This window comes from Rutilus rutilus (genome assembly GCF_951802725.1).
Source record: "Rutilus rutilus genome assembly, chromosome: 20".
NCBI classification, from domain to species: domain Eukaryota; kingdom Metazoa; phylum Chordata; class Actinopteri; order Cypriniformes; family Leuciscidae; genus Rutilus; species Rutilus rutilus.
Window position 1 is genome coordinate 3,759,020 of NC_140225.1, and position 17,489 is coordinate 3,776,508.

At 36.0% G+C, this 17,489-nt stretch overlaps 2 protein-coding genes across 2 annotated transcripts; both read right to left on the minus strand.

Annotated features, from left to right (window-relative positions):
* Positions 1-6,301: 6,301 nt before the first annotated feature.
* Positions 6,302-11,225, minus strand: fbxo5 (F-box protein 5). The gene is made up of 5 exons (XM_084391579.1): positions 11,049-11,225; positions 9,298-9,959; positions 9,114-9,204; positions 8,482-8,658; positions 6,302-6,868 (listed from the first exon to the last, which is right to left on the minus strand). The coding sequence occupies exons 2-5, from the start codon at positions 9,933-9,935 to the stop codon at positions 6,617-6,619; spliced, it is 1,158 nt and encodes a 385-aa protein (XP_084247705.1). The 5' UTR covers positions 9,936-9,959; positions 11,049-11,225; the 3' UTR covers positions 6,302-6,616.
* Positions 11,226-11,447: 222 nt separating this feature from the next.
* mtrf1l (mitochondrial translational release factor 1-like) lies at positions 11,448-16,874 on the minus strand. The gene is made up of 7 exons (XM_084391676.1): positions 16,305-16,874; positions 16,146-16,225; positions 15,107-15,290; positions 14,808-14,971; positions 14,383-14,500; positions 13,028-13,164; positions 11,448-12,624 (listed from the first exon to the last, which is right to left on the minus strand). Exons 1-7 carry the CDS (start codon positions 16,714-16,716, stop codon positions 12,415-12,417), a joined length of 1,305 nt encoding a protein of 434 aa, XP_084247802.1. The 5' UTR covers positions 16,717-16,874; the 3' UTR covers positions 11,448-12,414.
* Positions 16,875-17,489: the final 615 nt, after the last annotated feature.

The window sequence follows — 17,489 nt, forward strand, 5'->3', positions numbered from 1 at the left end:
TGAACCTCATTGGTTCTTGCAGAAGCTCAAACGTGCTGCGTAACACGAGAATGAACCTCATTGGCTCTTGCAGAAGCTCAAACGTGCTGCGTAACACGAGAATGAACCTCATTGGTTCTTGCAGAAGCTCAAACGTGCTGCGTAACACGAGAATGAACCTCATTGGCTCTTGCAGAAGCTCAAACGTGCTGCGTAACACGAGAATGAACCTCATTGGTTCTTGCAGAAGCTCAAATGTGATGCGTAACACGAGAATGAACCTCATTGGTTCTTGCAGAAGCTCAAACGTGATGCGTAACACGAGAATGAACCTCATTGGTTCTTGCAGAAGCTCAAATGTGATGCGTAACACGAGAATGAACCTCATTGGTTCTTGCAGAAGCTCAAACGTGATGCGTAATACAAGAATAAACCTCATTGGTTCTCGCACGTCAAGCGAACATGCTTGAGCTTCCGTTTATTACAACTGAGGTGTGAGTTGATGAATGTTTTATGTGAATAAAAGTCTTAATTCAATCTGTTCATCATATAAAGCGATCGAGTCTCTTCAGAAAATTTGGACTAAACCACTCAATTCATATTGATTAGTTTTACAATCTATTTATGAACTTTTTGGAGCGTCAAAGTGTCAGTTGCGTATAGACTGTCAATGCAGGGACAGAAGACTTCATCAAAAAGATCTTCATTTGTGTTCTGAAGATGAATGAAAGTCTTACAGGTTTGGAACGACATGAGGGTGAGTAATTAATGACAGAATTCTCAATTCAGATTTATGATTCTAAGCGCAATTTGATGCATTTTGAAAATATATATTATTTTTTAATAGATGCAAATAGTCACTGATAAACGTATGCTTTGTTTTTTTTTGTGGTTTTTTTGACTGACAAAGTTTATGTTTAAACTGTGTAATCCAAATTGATGGACTTTTTATAGGCAATTCAAAAACATAAATCTTAAATTTAGGCCTAAATATATATTTTTTGAGTTTGGCCTAAAAGTAAGACATTTATGGTTAAAAAGCAAGTGTGCGTGCATTTGACAGTGAGTCAGAACTATCTGTTTTATAAGACAGATTTCATAATAATGCATTCCTTTAGTGCCAATAATCTACAGTCCACATTTCCAACGAACCCACATGCCCTTAATTCAAATTTAAACCCAGATGTGACTAAAATAATGTTAAAACATCACCCACCCACATACTCAGAGCGCTTTGCATCTAGTCTGAAAGGTTAATCACAGCAGAAAGCTTCCAACAGAAAAATTAGATTTGTATTCCCAAACAGAATGACTCATAATAAGCAATGTGTTTTGTGTGTGCGTGCATGTGTGTTTCAGTGTAAACACCTGTTTTGCTCTCCGTATCCTCCGATGATTTGGAGCTTCATTTGTACAGGCTGTGGTTTAATAAATCAAATGGAAATACAATAATACGCGCGCGCGCAGAGGTTTTCTCGTCCAGAAAGGTCAGCTCTGAGATTAATTATACTGAGAGGAAGACCTTAAAGGGACAGTTCACCCCCAAAAATTTAAATTTTGTCTTCATTTAACTTACCCTCAAGTTTTTCTAAACTTATGGGTTTCTTTGTTCAGTTGAACACTAAAGAAGATATTTTGAAAAATATTGGCAACCAAATAGTTGGACCCCATTGATTTCCATATACGTTCGCAATGGGGAAAAGTTTGGATGCCAAAAGTCTTTAAGTTGTTCTAAACTTGTAAGAAACTCAAACTTGAGGGTGAGTACAAATGACAGAATTCTCATTTTTGGGTGAATTATCACTTTAATTATGGAATATTTCTCTATATGACACAACCTTGCTTTTACAATCCCAATAATTCACTCCAAATCTGTCCTTTTTACAATTGCACATGCATGCAGGCTCCTATTTTTTTGTCTTTGTGCATGCAGCGACTGCAAACCCAGTGTGTGTGTGTGTGTGTTTACAGATGAAGGAATAAATGTAATGAGGAAAGCGGGGGTGTCGTTTAAGAGCCACATTCAGCCTTGGGGAATGGCCGCTCGTCACAAGAGTCTGTGGGACAGTGACAGCATCATCAACTACGCACTGATGTTTCAGCCTTTAGAGTGAACAGACAGACAGGTCCCGTCTTGTCTGGTGGTTCTTTGTCAAGATTTACATTTGCTTTTATTCATTTAGCACATGCTTTTATCCACAGCGACGTACAAATGAGGAAAAGCAAGCAATTTATATCGTAAGCTAAAAATATTAGCAATGGAGCCATAGTGCATTCCAGGAGTAAATCAGGAGAACTTCTAAACGAAACAGCAGAAGAGAGGAAATTTAATTTTATGGTTATGAATTAGTTGAATGCTGAGAAAGGATCAATAAAACATTAAAGCATTAAAATTGTAAATGCTCAAAAACTTTAATGCTTTTCTTTTGCGGTTGTTAGTTTTTGTGAGTTTTGAAAAAGTGTATTTAGTGTTAAATCTGTCACATTAACAAAAAGTATTACCATGTTTTTTACATGGTACCATGGTAAACTGAATTACCATAGTCTGACATCTTCACTGTACACCATCGAAGTCATTAGTAAACATTGCAAGATGGCTATGGATGAACACCAGTTGTTTGAAACGGCTTTGGCCGCTACAATGAACGAGTTAGACTTGGCTTTTTATCTAAAAGAGGAACAGAAGACGGCGCTCGAATCGTTCCTTTGCAAGAAGGGCGTTTTTGCTGTTTTGCCGACCGGATACGGCAAGAGTCTAATCTACCAGTTAGCTCTGCTGGTAGCTAAGCGTATGGGGCTTGTTGTGATTGGTCGTAGTGTTATCCAATTGCGTGCAGTGAGATTTTCAAATGCATGCTTGGTGCCGCCCCTCGAGCTGGCCGATCTTCATTAGTCGATGCCAGACCATAATCTTTCAGATTTAGGTCTGGATTTCCAGACTAAGGCCTATGTAAAGTTTTGATGAATTTTTATTTCAGTTTTAGTTATTTTAGTACAATGAAAATGTGAAATGTTTTCTTGGCAACTAGCTGAAATAAAATACATTTAATTTTTTATATATAAAAAATATATAAAACGTTTATACTTGCGTATAGTAAGTATACTTTTTCAGATAACGTTTATTTTGTTTCAAGAATAAAATTGCAAATATATTTCAAGTTTAAGTTGTGATTTATTTTTATTTTTTTATAAAGGCATGCTTATGATTTTCATGGGTAAGAGAAAACAAATGTCTATCACCGTATACAAAAGGTTTATGTCAGAGATGTGGAAGGAAATCCCAAAATCAATTACATTTTTAATTCTAGGTTAAAATTGGCTTCAAGCATGCAGTGAAATCTATACTTATAATATTTCAATCAGACATTGACATGGTTTTTACTTGTCTACAATTTGGTTTATATCCTCTCACAGCATCTTAAACAATATTCAGACTTCACAGTAATCAATCACATTTTAGTTTTTGGATGTTATATGGTTTAAATTTGTTAAATGGCATGTGAGGAAGCAGCATTATTGCATTACAAATAATAATAATTTTGTTATTCACATGTGGACCAAACATCTATCAAGAAAAAGTTTTACCTAGCTGCTAAAGAGAACAAAACAATTGGGAAAAGAAACTCATAGCCTATTATTGCAATTAGTGTTTTGTACCTGAGTCCAGACATGGTTGAAACGTAATGGAAATGAGAAAAGTGGCCACATAATTTATATGCTCTGCTATAAATGAGATATTTTCTCTGGGGAGACACTAATTCAGATTCCAGCAAGTAGTGAGGTAATTGTGTTTCAGGTTTAGCTCTGTTTTCTATCTGTGAATCACATTAGACAATGAATGATTGGTAAACCCTCAGTGTTAGTTCAGTGGAAACCCTTCCGTCTGAGATCTTCATCCGCTGCTCCTTAAGAAACACTATTGTGCTTGATACTGTAAAGCACACACACACACACACACACACACACACACACACACACACACACACACACACACACACACACACACACACACACACACACACACAAACACATAACTGAGTCTTTCACAGAATAAAATACATTAATTTTAGGTGGTGAAACTGTGGATTAAACAGCACAGGAGGAATAGGTGTCAATAGAAAAGCTCTCTGGTGCCATCTAGCTAAAAACAAAAACACTTCAGAAGTTTCTGGTCTCCATTTTGCGTCTTCATCAGACCACAATACTAACAGGAAATCTTCTGATTGACCAGTTGCACACAAACTCAAACAGCTGATATGAGTCATGATGTCTTTATGAGTTCATGAGACCAATATAGATGTTATGAAGAAATCAAAATAATGTCAAAATGGTTAATATACTGCCATACTATACAGAGCAGGCCATAGCATGTTTTATTGTGCTCAGTATGTAGACTATCATTCTAAAGCTTGGGGTCAAGTTTTAAAGATTTCAAATTAATATTTTTTTTTTCAGAAAGGTTGCATTAAATTTATCAAAAGTGACTTACTGTAACATTTATAATGTTCCAAAAGATTTCTATTTCAAATAAATGCTGTCCTTTTAAAGCTTTTATATTCATCAAAGATTCTTGGAAACAATTATCAAGGTTTCCACAAAAATATTACTTTTTCAACATTGATTAAAAATGTTTCTTGATCAGCAAATCATCATATCAGAATGATTTTTGAAGGATCATGTGACACTGAAGACTGGAGTAATGATGCTGAAAATTCAGCTTTGATCAATTTGATAATGTATTAAAATTGAAAACAGTTATTTTAAATTGTAATAATATTTTACAATATTATAGTTTTTGCTGCATTTTTGATCAATTAAAGTGTTAGGCTGCGTCCAAAATCGCATACTCTCTTGCGTAGGTACTTATTTTGAATGAGTAATTACTTCACAATTGCAAAAAAAAAAAAAAGTATGTTCTATATGGTATAAATGTGTGTAGTATGAATGTAATCTGGACGTACTACATGTGTCATGTTGTCATTATCATGACCTACAAGCATGAATTCACTGCCGTTCATAAATCCTCTCCTGTGGCCTCATGGGATAGTAAAGTGTCCATCATCTGCACACTTCAGAATCTCAGTGGAAGCAGTAGTTCATCCGGAGACTGTTTGCCTACTCTTTTATGAGTTTCGTGAATTAGTACATCTGTCACATGCTGTTTTTCACCTACTATTGTAGGGAAGTATGCGATTTCAGAAGCAGCCGACATTTCATAAAATGTGTCCTGGGAATTGGATCCCATAATGCAATGCGCTCAACCTGAAGTTAACTCATCTCAAGTATGCAGGGTTTCTGCAGGTATCTTCAAATTAAATTGAATGCTTTTTAATGCCTTTAATGGCATTTAAAAAACAAATGTATGCTGTACATGACCCATGACTAACCATGGAAATTATACATAATTGTTTTAAAAAAAAATAGACATGTCTCAAATTCTGAATTTAAACCATTCAGTTTGACGATGCAACTATACCAAAATTACAATTACCAAACTGGTTCCGCATATTTATCACACGAACATACATATTTTGTGACAGCAAATTAAAATATTAATTATGAAGGCTATATTCAAATAAATTGATAAATTCTTCAAAACTATCTACATTTTTAATGCCTGTAGAATTAAAATCGAATGCTTTTTAATGCCATTTAAAGGGATACTCCACTTTAAAATGAAAATTCTGTCATCATATACTCACCCTCATGTTGTTTCAAACCTGTATGAATTTCTTTCTTCTGCTGAACAGAAGATATTTAGAAGAATGTCAGTAACCAGACAGTTTCTGGTCTCATTGACTTCCATAGTAGGAAAAACTGCCTGGTTACTGATATTCTTCTAAATATCTTCCTTTCTGTTCAGCAGAAGAAAGAAATTCATAAAGGATTGAAACAACATGAGAGTGAGTATATGATGACAGAATTTTCATTTTAAAGTGGAGTATCCCTTTAAGGTCTTAATTTTCACAAAATTCATTTCACGCTTTTTAATGTCCCTCAGAAACCCTGGTATGACTATTTCCAATACTCAGGGTTTGTTCGATTTGAAGCGGTTCTGCACAGACATTAGAGTACAGCGAGCGCAGATACAGTTATATAATCACCTATAAAGTTAGCATGCACAAAGTCATGCGTCAAATGGAGAAGTCATGTGACAAATGAAGCACACTGCAAAGGTATGCAATAAGCAAATCAACTTTGTTCTAATAGCCAATAAGGAATCTCAATAGTCAAGCATCAAGCAATTAAACTCTGAAAAATAAAATAAAAAAAACTTATTGGGAGCTCAATTATATTGCCAGTCAATAAAGCACCAAATTTTAAAAATATACAGGCTTTATTTAACCATTTAAATATGTACATTTTCTGTGACAAGACAGACAAGAACGGTTCATTTCATCATAAAACATTCATAATTTTTTATAAAATCTTATAAAACAACATTTACAAAACAGAAGAGGCTGTTTAACCTCCTTGTTGAAGCTTTTTGGCAAGGGATGATTGTAGGTATTCCTCTGTGTGCACAATTCGATTCACATTTTTTGGAAGATAAAACATTTTAAAAAGTCTTTCAAAACAGTTAAGAACCCAAAGGCATTTTTTTAAAAGTTCTTGTAACATTTTCCCCTTGTGGTGCTCAGAGGCGACGGACGTTCCTCTTGCTTCGAGCGGAGCCGGCGACGAGCGTCTTCTGGGAAGGGTTGAAGGCTCGGACTGATTTTCGGCACGGGTCGGAGTTGTGGAACGCCGACTGGCACAGTGTGCAAAACTCAAAAGCGCAGCTGATGCGCGTGCACACGGCCTGCTGCATGTCGGAGTCGAAGCGTGCCGGAGAGCCACAGAGAACACACGCTCGCAGAGACTCGTGCTGCTTGAGGGATCTGGCCGCCTGGAAGAAGAAAACCACAGTCACATCAGCTGCCAAACACAACTAAACTCATGCATGCATGAGGTAAACCTCTATAGTGGTGAACTGAAACTACAAATAATTTGGGTTCCAATAGCAAAAAAAAAACTAAAAAAAAACATGTTCTATGACTTTTAATAGGCTTACAAGACACTGGAAAACAAAACGTATGTATTCGGGGGAGCCTGAAAACAAACATTTGAAAACTGGTTTCAAGGTTCAAGTTCTTGAAACCAATACCATTAGTCTGTAAATAAAAAAAAGAAGTGAAAACTATGACATCATGCGCAGGTGTATTAGGCTTAGGGCAAATTAGCGAGAGAGCGCAATTCCAAAAAAGCACCAATGTGATTTACTGACGACACGCAAATTAAAGAACAGATGCAGCCGGATCATTTCCAAAATGACCAACACAATCTACCAGTTAGCGTTTGGTTTAAGAAGTGTTTTTTTTGGGGCGGTAAATAATGGCGCAAACCTTAGTAAAGCCCCTTTCACACAGCGCATTGAACCCGGGAAATTGCCGGCAAATTGCCGGAACGCCTTCTGTGTGAACGCAAACACGACCCGGGATTGATGCCGGCATCGATGCCGGGTTGGGGACCTAGTAACATTGCCGTGTTCAGTCCCGGAACGCGCGCTGTGTGAACAAAAGCCGTAATAATGCCGTGTCGTAGTGATGACGCTGAAGCCGGGATCGTTCGCCAGCTGTGAAACGGTACGTAATGCGCAAGTTTATGATCGAATCAGAGAAATAAATGCACAAGCGTGGTTTCGCAGCTCATAAGCAAACTGAAGACGCTGCTGAGACATTACAAGTCACATCGATGTCACGTGTCTTTCCGGGACATACACGGGTTGTGTGTGAACGCGCTCTCTGATTCCGGAAAATCACTGGCAGTGTGAATGAACCAAAATCAAATGAACCCGGGTCAAATCCCGGGTCACTTTATCCGTGTATTTTCCGGAATCTCTGTGTGAAAGGGGCTTATGTCACCTTGCGTGATTTAAATACTTTTGCATCTGAAAGGGAAACGCCTACAAGTGCGCATGCAATAAAGGTCAGCAGCAAAAACAACCCTGTCCACGCCTTTTCAGCGATAATTTATTAGTGCATGTCTTTAGGAAAGCCTGAGTTCAACACCAAAAGAGGGTTTGCACTGGCGCAAGCGGTTAGTAAATTAGCGACTGGTGTTTCTTTACAAAGTCACACCGCTAACTGCTTGCCTGGCAGCAGTTAAACTGGCTTTTAACCATTTCATGAATCAATGTGAACGGGATCGCTTTGACAACGTTGTCGTCTGCACGTGAAAAACGTTTCTGTTTTAGTACATCTTTGCCGTGAAAATGTACCATAAGAGGAAAAATTAGAGACGGTATGTTGGTCAGAAGAGACAAAGACAAATTCATCCCTCCCATCACGCAATAGTATTGATATCTTCTGGCGTTTCATGCCAAAGTACACAAAGTATTATAGTATTATAAAAGTACACTTTAAAAAAAGAAAGCTAGATTTACAATGTTTACTGTGAAAACACATCACAGTGTGTGAAAAGGACCCATAATCTAGTGTTATTGGGGGATTTTGTTTTTACCTCTTGAAACTGTTGGAAGCGACTTGATTTGGAGGAGTTTTGCACTCCACCCGTCTGGCACTGCGACTTCTTAACAGCCTTGTGAACGGGCGTCGAGGCGACTGTCTGCATGCAGGAGAACACCACCCTGCTCAAGGTGAAGTCTCGTGATAGTGATCCCATGGGGCGGCCCGAGTCCTGGAATAAAAAAAACAAACAATTAGAACTGAAAGATAGCAAATCAACAATTATGAAAGCTCTAATCATGTTCGCACCACAAATATTCACACTTTAAGTGAAACTGCCGTTTGTGTCAAAACAACTTCTAAGCTTGAACTTTGGTTTGAGTATTGAGGGTTTTTTGTGTGTGTGTGAATACAAGATTGAAACTAAACTCTTGTTGTGACTCTTTAGTAAAAGAAAACCCTAATATTCAAAATCAAAGCATTATGGAGAGAAAAAAAGCTTCTTTTTTTGGTAACCTGAGGTAGTTATTTGACAAACTTAATTCTGTTTGGCGCCTGAATTAACCAAATCAAGTTTACTTAATTTAGCTTAAACTAAACCATTACAATGTGAACTTTGCATTATATAAAAGTTAATAAAACAGCACATGGGTGAATCAGTCCAGTCGTCATCTGAATGTCTCTTACCCTTTGCGTTCTTTCTGCTTTTTTGCAGCGCTGAAGGGCCACATGATCCTGGGAAATGATTTTCCGCCACGTCCGGCTCACTTTTTTACAGCTGCAACAGACCAAACAGACAGTCAGTCAATCAGATCCACATCAGTGTCGGATCAAGTCACGGGAAAAATAACGAAACTAAACAGGACTTTACCTTACTAAGTCGCAATCTCCCAGCAGGCCCAAGACCCTGGCGAGAATGTGCCTCATGTCTTTCTTCAACAGGTCACAAAGGATGTCCACAAACTGAAGTCCCATCTTCCCACCGATCACATTATGCAGCCCGAAATTCACAGCAACCTTATTGACGACGGTCCAGTCGTAACTTCTGCTCTTTTTATAGCTTTTGACCAGTTCTCTGCACACCTCCTCCTGGAAATTCAGCACGGGCAGACAGGTCGTAGAATGACACTCAGCGTCCAAGGATTGAGAGGACACATTTTCCACTTTGCTCCTCTCCAATGAGTCCACACCACCCACGTCCCCGTGATCCAACTGGCTGTTTTGGAGGGAAAGGTAGCCACTGTCCTCAGGTAGGCCACAACCGCTGAGAATCACCTCGTCGTCGGACGCCACCTCCAGAGAATGACGCTTATTCTGGTAGTTTTCTTTATTGTGCGGGCCTTTGCTTCTGGCCTCCATTGGGGTGGAGATGATGGCCTTCACCGGTGAGCTTGGGGCGGATGTTTTCCGTGGAGAAACGGTGTGACGCTTCATCTCAACGAGGTCCGACTTAGCTTTCTCCATGTGGCATAAAACAGTACAATCGTCACTGTAGCTTGGACACTTCATACTGAGGCCGATTCAGACCGCAAACTAGAGGAAATGAGAAATAAGACACGTTAAAGTATGTTGGACAAATTGTTATACATGTCATTACTAACCCAATAATGTGAAAATTTTATAAATCCACATTAGCCAAACTACTAGTTTGATATTTACAAACAGTGAAAGTAAATAAGTATTAAGTATTTTTTTTTACTCCCAATAAGGAGTTCTAAACACTAGTGACTGCTCTAACACTCTTAAATCAAGATACATTTGAGATGCTAAACAAACATAAGGTATGAAGCCTTTTTTCCCTCCCTTTTTGCTAAAAACAAGAAAAAAACATTTATTTTTCCATTTGAATTAAGTTTTTTTCTTACCTCATTGGCAGATTTTACTTGTTTTCGGCAAAAACCAACTTTATTTAAAAATATATTCCCAGAAAACATGACTTAGAATCACATTAACATTTACTTAAGAAGCTTAGCTACACAAATACCTAATATGGAAGTCTTTTTTTTTTACAAAGTAGGCCTATATTGGAACTGCATTAACTAATTGGAGATTATCTTGGTGTTATATGTCCAATACTTTTATATAAAGAGTTACATAAACTCATAGAAACACAAAACACAAGGTCCCTCCTTTTTTAGGCTCAAATGGAAGCACATTAGCCTGCTCTCACGTCTTAAACATTACAGCCTTAATATTAAAACACATTGATAATGCATGTTAAAATAACGTTACATCATTTTGGTTGCCTGATATTTAATGTGTTCAAATGTTATACATGGGATAAGTTTATTTGTACTTTTAATTTTGCGCGCCTAAGTGCATGCATCCCTGACGTGGCTCCTCATGATGCACACTACTGAGGCCACATACTAACTTTAGGACAACTAACAATCGATGTTCTTACGCGAAAATGCTCATAAGGTTTCTTTGAATGACTTCTATAATACAAATAGATAAATTGTATTTTACAAAAATACAATTCTAAACTCAAATCTGAGACCATCACATTGAGGGACCGCAAAAATGGCCGGACAACTAGCAACAATTTGTTCAAACTCCTATTTAAAGGCTTATATTTTCACGAAACTACACAAATATAACATTAAAGTAGTCGTCTCTTACCTCTAAAAGATAAAATCACGTTTGTATAGTCCTCATATGTCGTTACAAACACGTCCTGGTCGCTATTGCAGTGGTAGTACAAGCATTTAAGCGGCAACACAATGGTTAGTGACTAGTGAGCTTCAGGAAAAAGCGCCACTTGCAAATGCATTTGAAATTTGGCGAAAAAATCTTCTGGCCAATCAGAGCGCAGTGGAATACCTTTAAATGACCCGCAGCCAATGAAAGCGCTCGGTGGAAAACTGAAGTGATGTCATGACGCAGATAGATCCTAAACGTCAACATGCATAAAGAGCGCCACCCAATCAAAGGCTCGCCTGAGGAAAAAAGCGCATTTAAAAAAAGAAATCAATAAAGTGGATTTTTAAAATGTTATTTATTTATTTATTTATTATTGTTGGTTTAACAGAGATTATACCGGGCAAACGTTTGGAAACATTAAGGTTTTTTAATGTTTTTAAAAGTAGTCTCTTAATCTAACCAAGGCTGCATTTATTTTATTAAAAAATACAGGAAAACAGTAATATTGTGAAATATGATTATAATTTAAATGAACTGGTTTCTGTGATCAAGGCTGAATTTTCAGCATCATTGCTCAAGCCTTAAATGTCACATGAATGATCCTTCAGAAATCATTCTAATATGCTGATTTGCTGCTCAAGAAACATTTATTATTATTATTCATGTTAAACACAGTTGTGCTGCTTAGTATTTTTTTGTGGAAACACAAATTTATTAAAAATAGACCTTTTTTGTAATATTTATTAATTTCATAAATGTCTTGTCTTTTTATCATTGTAATGTGCCTTGGCTTAATAAAAGTACTCATTTCTTTTTCTTTTTTAAATCTTACTTACCCCAAACTTTTAAATGGCAGTGTATTATGATTTCCAAATAATTTCTGAAAGATCATGTGACACTGAAGACTGGAGTAATGAAGCTGAAAATTCAGCTTTGCATCACAGGAATAAATTAAAATTGTAAACTAGATTACAACAGCTTTTATATAAAAGCAGTGATTTAAAATCCTGGTATTAAAAAATTATGTGTAAATGTATGTTATACTCAGCTCTACATTTTATTTTATGTGCTAGAAATGGCTCTTTGTGAGTTAAATCTCTACAAAATGATTTTTAGAAATCTCAGACAACTGTAAAAGTCAAACTGGCTGTAATTAGTCACCTCACCAAAGCATTTCACAGCGCTGTGTGACCTTCAAGAGAAAGCACAGAGTGTGTGTGAAGCTCCTCAGAGTGATGGCGAGATATACTGCGCTCTTTTCCTTAGACCAGACGGCTCTGCTCACAATTCCACCTGACACCCATGAAGCCAAACTTTTACACATTATCTTTATTGCCACAAATAACTACTGATTCTGATCACTGTCCTCGAGAACGTCCATGAGGGATTCCTGTTCAGAAAACTGTTGCAAAAACACAATCATCTCCTCTAGCAGTTCCTCTCCTTGTAAAAATCCACGCACGTCATGAATGGTTTTTCCAATCCTGTGATCAGTGATCCGGTCCTGTGAGAAGTTATACGTCCTGATTTTCTCTGATCTGCCTTTGGTGCCAATCTGTAAAGAGAAGTAAAATGTAGTTTATATATAATCAACTAAACCAATCATATCTGATATTAGATAGTCACTTACACATCAACATTGACAATTCTACAGTAGCCTTATTCTGTGCATTAATAAAGTTAAATTCAATAAGAATTGATGTTTGCAACTGTTAATGCAATGTACTTCCAGGTAAAACAGGTATTCAGAGAAACTAAATCATGAAATGTGTGAGTTGCATGCCAGAATACCAAATTGATGTGGCTAAAACAGCTCTTGGTTTACATTGTCCAATAACCTGTGTGACCAATGTGTTATTTTCAGAGGAAGATTATATTTTGCTAAAAGATTATAAAGATTTTTTTCCTCTTCTTTTGAATAACATGCACTGATGAATGACTGTCATGTTTTCATGTACCTGGAGTTTGCGAGCCTGGTATCTCTTGCTGGTCTCGTCCTCCAGCCGGGCGCTGTAGAGTTTGGCTCGCAGGAGGGTCATCGCCGTCTCTTTGTTCTTGATCTGGGAGCGCTCCTGCTGGCACTCAGCCACTGTGCCTGAAATTAGGACAAAATATGAATAAGTTGTGAAAGTATTACAAACTAAAAGAACTGTTGAAATGCTATTTATTCCTGTGATGCAAAGCTGAATTTTCAGCATCATCAGTGTCACATGATGCTTAGTATTTTTGTGGAAACCGTTATACCTATTATTGATACTTATGATATTTATTATGGTTATTATGACATTTATTATTATCATCTGACACTGAAGACTGGAGTAATGATGCTGAAAATGTAGCTTTGCGTCACAGGAATAAATGTCAATTTAATATACATTCAAATAGAAAATTGTAAAAATGATTTCACAATTTTACTGTTACTATACACACAACAGTATATATATATATATATAGGGCGTAGGTTTGATTTTAACATTGGTGGGGACACAAAAGCACTTTTCACCATAATTTCATGTCATCTAAAGCTTTAATTTATAGATATGGTAGCCAACCCACTCATAACTCATAGTTTTGATTATGTAAACCAACAAAATTACAATTTAGCTTTCTGTACTTTATGATAGAATATTTAGACAAGCATACATTCATAACAGCAAAAAACATTATTCAGGGATTGACATTAAGGTTTTTAGTCTGTATTGACTTCAATTATGTATGTAATGTTATAAGTTAAAGGTAATGATGGCAAGGAGACTTTAAGTTGACTCTGTCCATAATGCAATCGTCAACATCTCTCATACATTAACATATTCAGTAAATATATTATGTATATAGGGCACTTTCTTCGAATTACACAGTTTTTTTGTTTCTTGATGACACTGTGCATCACTTTATTTTAATATCACAAATGAACTAAACCAATGATTCTGAAAGAAAACGTGACAGAGAGTGCACTGTTTCTGTAGAAACACACAACTTCTACATGCATCTCATTAACGGCACGCTCTTATTTTAGTGTTGTTTTTAACTTTGTGGAAATTTGAGCTTTTGTAAACTTTACCATTCAACTGAACTGTGCACATACTTACCTTACTCCTTATCTATGCACTAAATGCACGTCCCTAAAATAAAACAGTTTTCAAGCGTATTTACTTTGACTTCTCAGATGTGGACAGTGGTTACATAAAAAATATTTTTTTAATTGTTTGATCAAACTTATTGTTAGGGACAATTCAGTAGTGGCTGTATATTGGTAGGGACATGTCCCTAGCGTCCCTACTAAATTCTACACCCTTATCTCCATCCTGCTGACCTGTGGGTAGATGGACGATCCTCACAGCGCTGTCGGTGGTGTTGACGTGCTGTCCTCCTGCTCCACTGGCTCTCTTCGTCTCTATCCTCAGATCTTTGGGGTTGATGGTAAATGAGATCTGTGAGGGTAAAGAGAAAGTCAACAATGCAATAAAATGAATAACCACTTATACCTGAGTACTGCTCAAAGAACACGGCTTTCTCATGAAATACAAATTCTATTTTTTAATAATAACACCTAATTTACACATGCACTTACTTCATGCATGTTTATGAAGTAACACATCTGATGTGTAATCAGATGTTAATTTATTTGTAACGTTACGGACTTTTATTTTGAAAAAAGAAAAATCACCCGGAAAAAGAAGCTTCGTACAACTGATTTACACATCTGAATTGCCATTAGAGCTGACGTATTGTGTGTACCTCAGTGGGTTGAGGAAGTATGGCCACAGTCATCGTGCTGGTGTGTATGCGACCTTTACTTTCTGTTTTCGGGACCCTCTGGACACGATGGACACCAGCTTCAAACTTTAACTTTTTATAGCTGAGTGGACCACTGATACTGGCTGCTGCATGTCTGATGCCCCCTAAACAAGCCAAAAACACCACTGGACATGAGCGTTCAGGGCACATGATAACAAAAACACAATCACTGACTCAAATTATTAAGAGTTTATAGAGTCTTTGCCTATGACAGGATAGAAGTAGACAAATGTGTCAACCTAGTTCACTAGACATGACCTCCAGGATTCCAAAGTCCCAGCCATGGAAAGCAGCGAAAGAATGATACATATCGAAGATCTCTGCGGTAAAGAGCATAGCTTCTTGACCTCCGACCCCCATAGTGACCTCTAGGACCAGGTCACTCATGTCTGAGTCCTCTTCTGGGATCAGCAGAGATAAAATCTGGAACACAGAACATTAAGTATTGAGTGTCTGTTTACATTATGTTTAAACTTGTTGTTTTTACAGCATTTTTACTTGGTTTGACGTACAATTTTTTTTACTACTTTTTGTTCTGCCTTAAAATAATAATTCAATAAGAGTAACAAATAAATAAACAAATAATCATTATCAAGTCATGCTATTAATGTTATTTATATTGTATATTCACTGGCTGTTTTATAACTGGATATTATTAATTAATTAATTAATACATTTTTAAACAATACAGTGAATGTATCAAGTAAATGAATTAATTTGAAACCTATATATATATAAAATAAATTGTATATATTTATATATTAATTCTAATTCGTTTAGTGGATACTTTATTGTTTAAAAATGCATCAATTATTAATTTGTACATTTACTTATACATTTATAATGATTATTATTTATATTACAAATATATATATATATATAAACAGTCTATATATACATACAGTATATAATATTTTCAATTAAATATTAAAGTAGTTCTATATATTCATTTCTAGTTCATGTACATTTACTGATAATTTATAATAATATTGTAATAATAGCATAATAAAGCAGGGTTAATCTTTTTACTATATATATTATTATTTATAAACTTAATCTTTTTTATACTCTTATTTTTATATATACTTATATATATAAACTATAAAACTTGGATATGTGAGACCCATAAGGTGTGTAAGTGTTTACATGTCCTCCATCTCATTCCTTGGTATACTTTAAAAAAGATCTGTGACTGTGCAAAGACTGTATGACAATCAATAAGGGTAATTTATTTAATAAAGGAGACTGACATGTTAATGAGAGGATTTCACACCTCACCTTTTGTTTGAGATCTTGAATGGCTGCCAGACAGGTTTCCTTCTCAGACTCTGCAAGCTCATGTAATTCTGGGTCATTGTCTGAAATGAGATGCAGATGCAAATGAAATGGCACTCTAGAAAGCTCTTCAATTTAAGTACATGTTTCACAGTTCACTACCTTTCAGCAAGTCCTGTGTTTCCTCCAACTCCTGCTGTTTTTTCTCCAATTCCTTGATTTTTTGTACCAAAGGCCCTAGTGCAGAGAGATTAGTCCTTTTAATTTTTATATCATCATCATCCAGTGGTTGGTTTTCAGTACTGATGGAGTCCAACCATGTGTTATACTCCATTTCTTTCTTCCTCAGATAGGCATGTAAAGACTTCTTGTTGAAGATCTCATCCACAGACAGTATCTTAGTGACCAGCACAGACTGGGATGTATGAAAGGCTCTCTGAGTGTGTGGTATTGTGCTGTTAACAGTCCTGTGAATGGCTGGACATCTGCATACTGCTCTTCTAATGACTCCTGCACTCCTGAACAGTGTCACATTCAGCAGCTGAAGACTCTTACTAAAGCAAACGACTGCCATCTCCACTCAAGTGCCGTATTTAAAGGAGGATAAAAGCATTTACCATTCAAATAGTTTTCCAAACACAACTTTATTGCAGCCTTCAGTTGACATCTATGAACCACAACATTCACATGTACTGTACGAAGCTTCTATTTCCGGTTGACTTTTCTTTTTTCAAAATAAAAGTCCGTAACGTTACAAACATACTGGAAATATAGATTCAAGACGTTCTGACATTTATGTATAAAAAACATTTAGTAACATTATGTAAAAATAAATGTACACACATTTTAAATTAAAATTAAAATTCATCACGATAGTTCGTCAACACGAAACATCGGTGTTTATTGGAATCTAGAGCACATTACTATTTAAAAGTGTTTTATTTATTAATTTTAATCATTTTAATTACTATTATATATAAGAAACACGTCTATATAGTTTTAATCAAATATTTTTTTTTTATTAATTAAAATTAATATTGTTTATAAAGGTTTTTTATTTAGGCAGCATTGCCAGCGTTGTTTATTTTAGGTAAACATCACATTACATTTAATCTATATTATTTTTACATTAACGCGTTTTGTATAAGCATTATATTAATATAATATTTTAAAATCAAGACGATCTACTATTTATAAAATAAGATAATAAAATAAGACAATTATTCTTAATAATTTAATAGATAATGTAGAAATACTACAATAAATTCCAAATCGTGTAAAAACAGTACCACATTAAACCAGGAGATGGTAGTATTGCCAGGGTTATTAATAATATTATGTATTTAT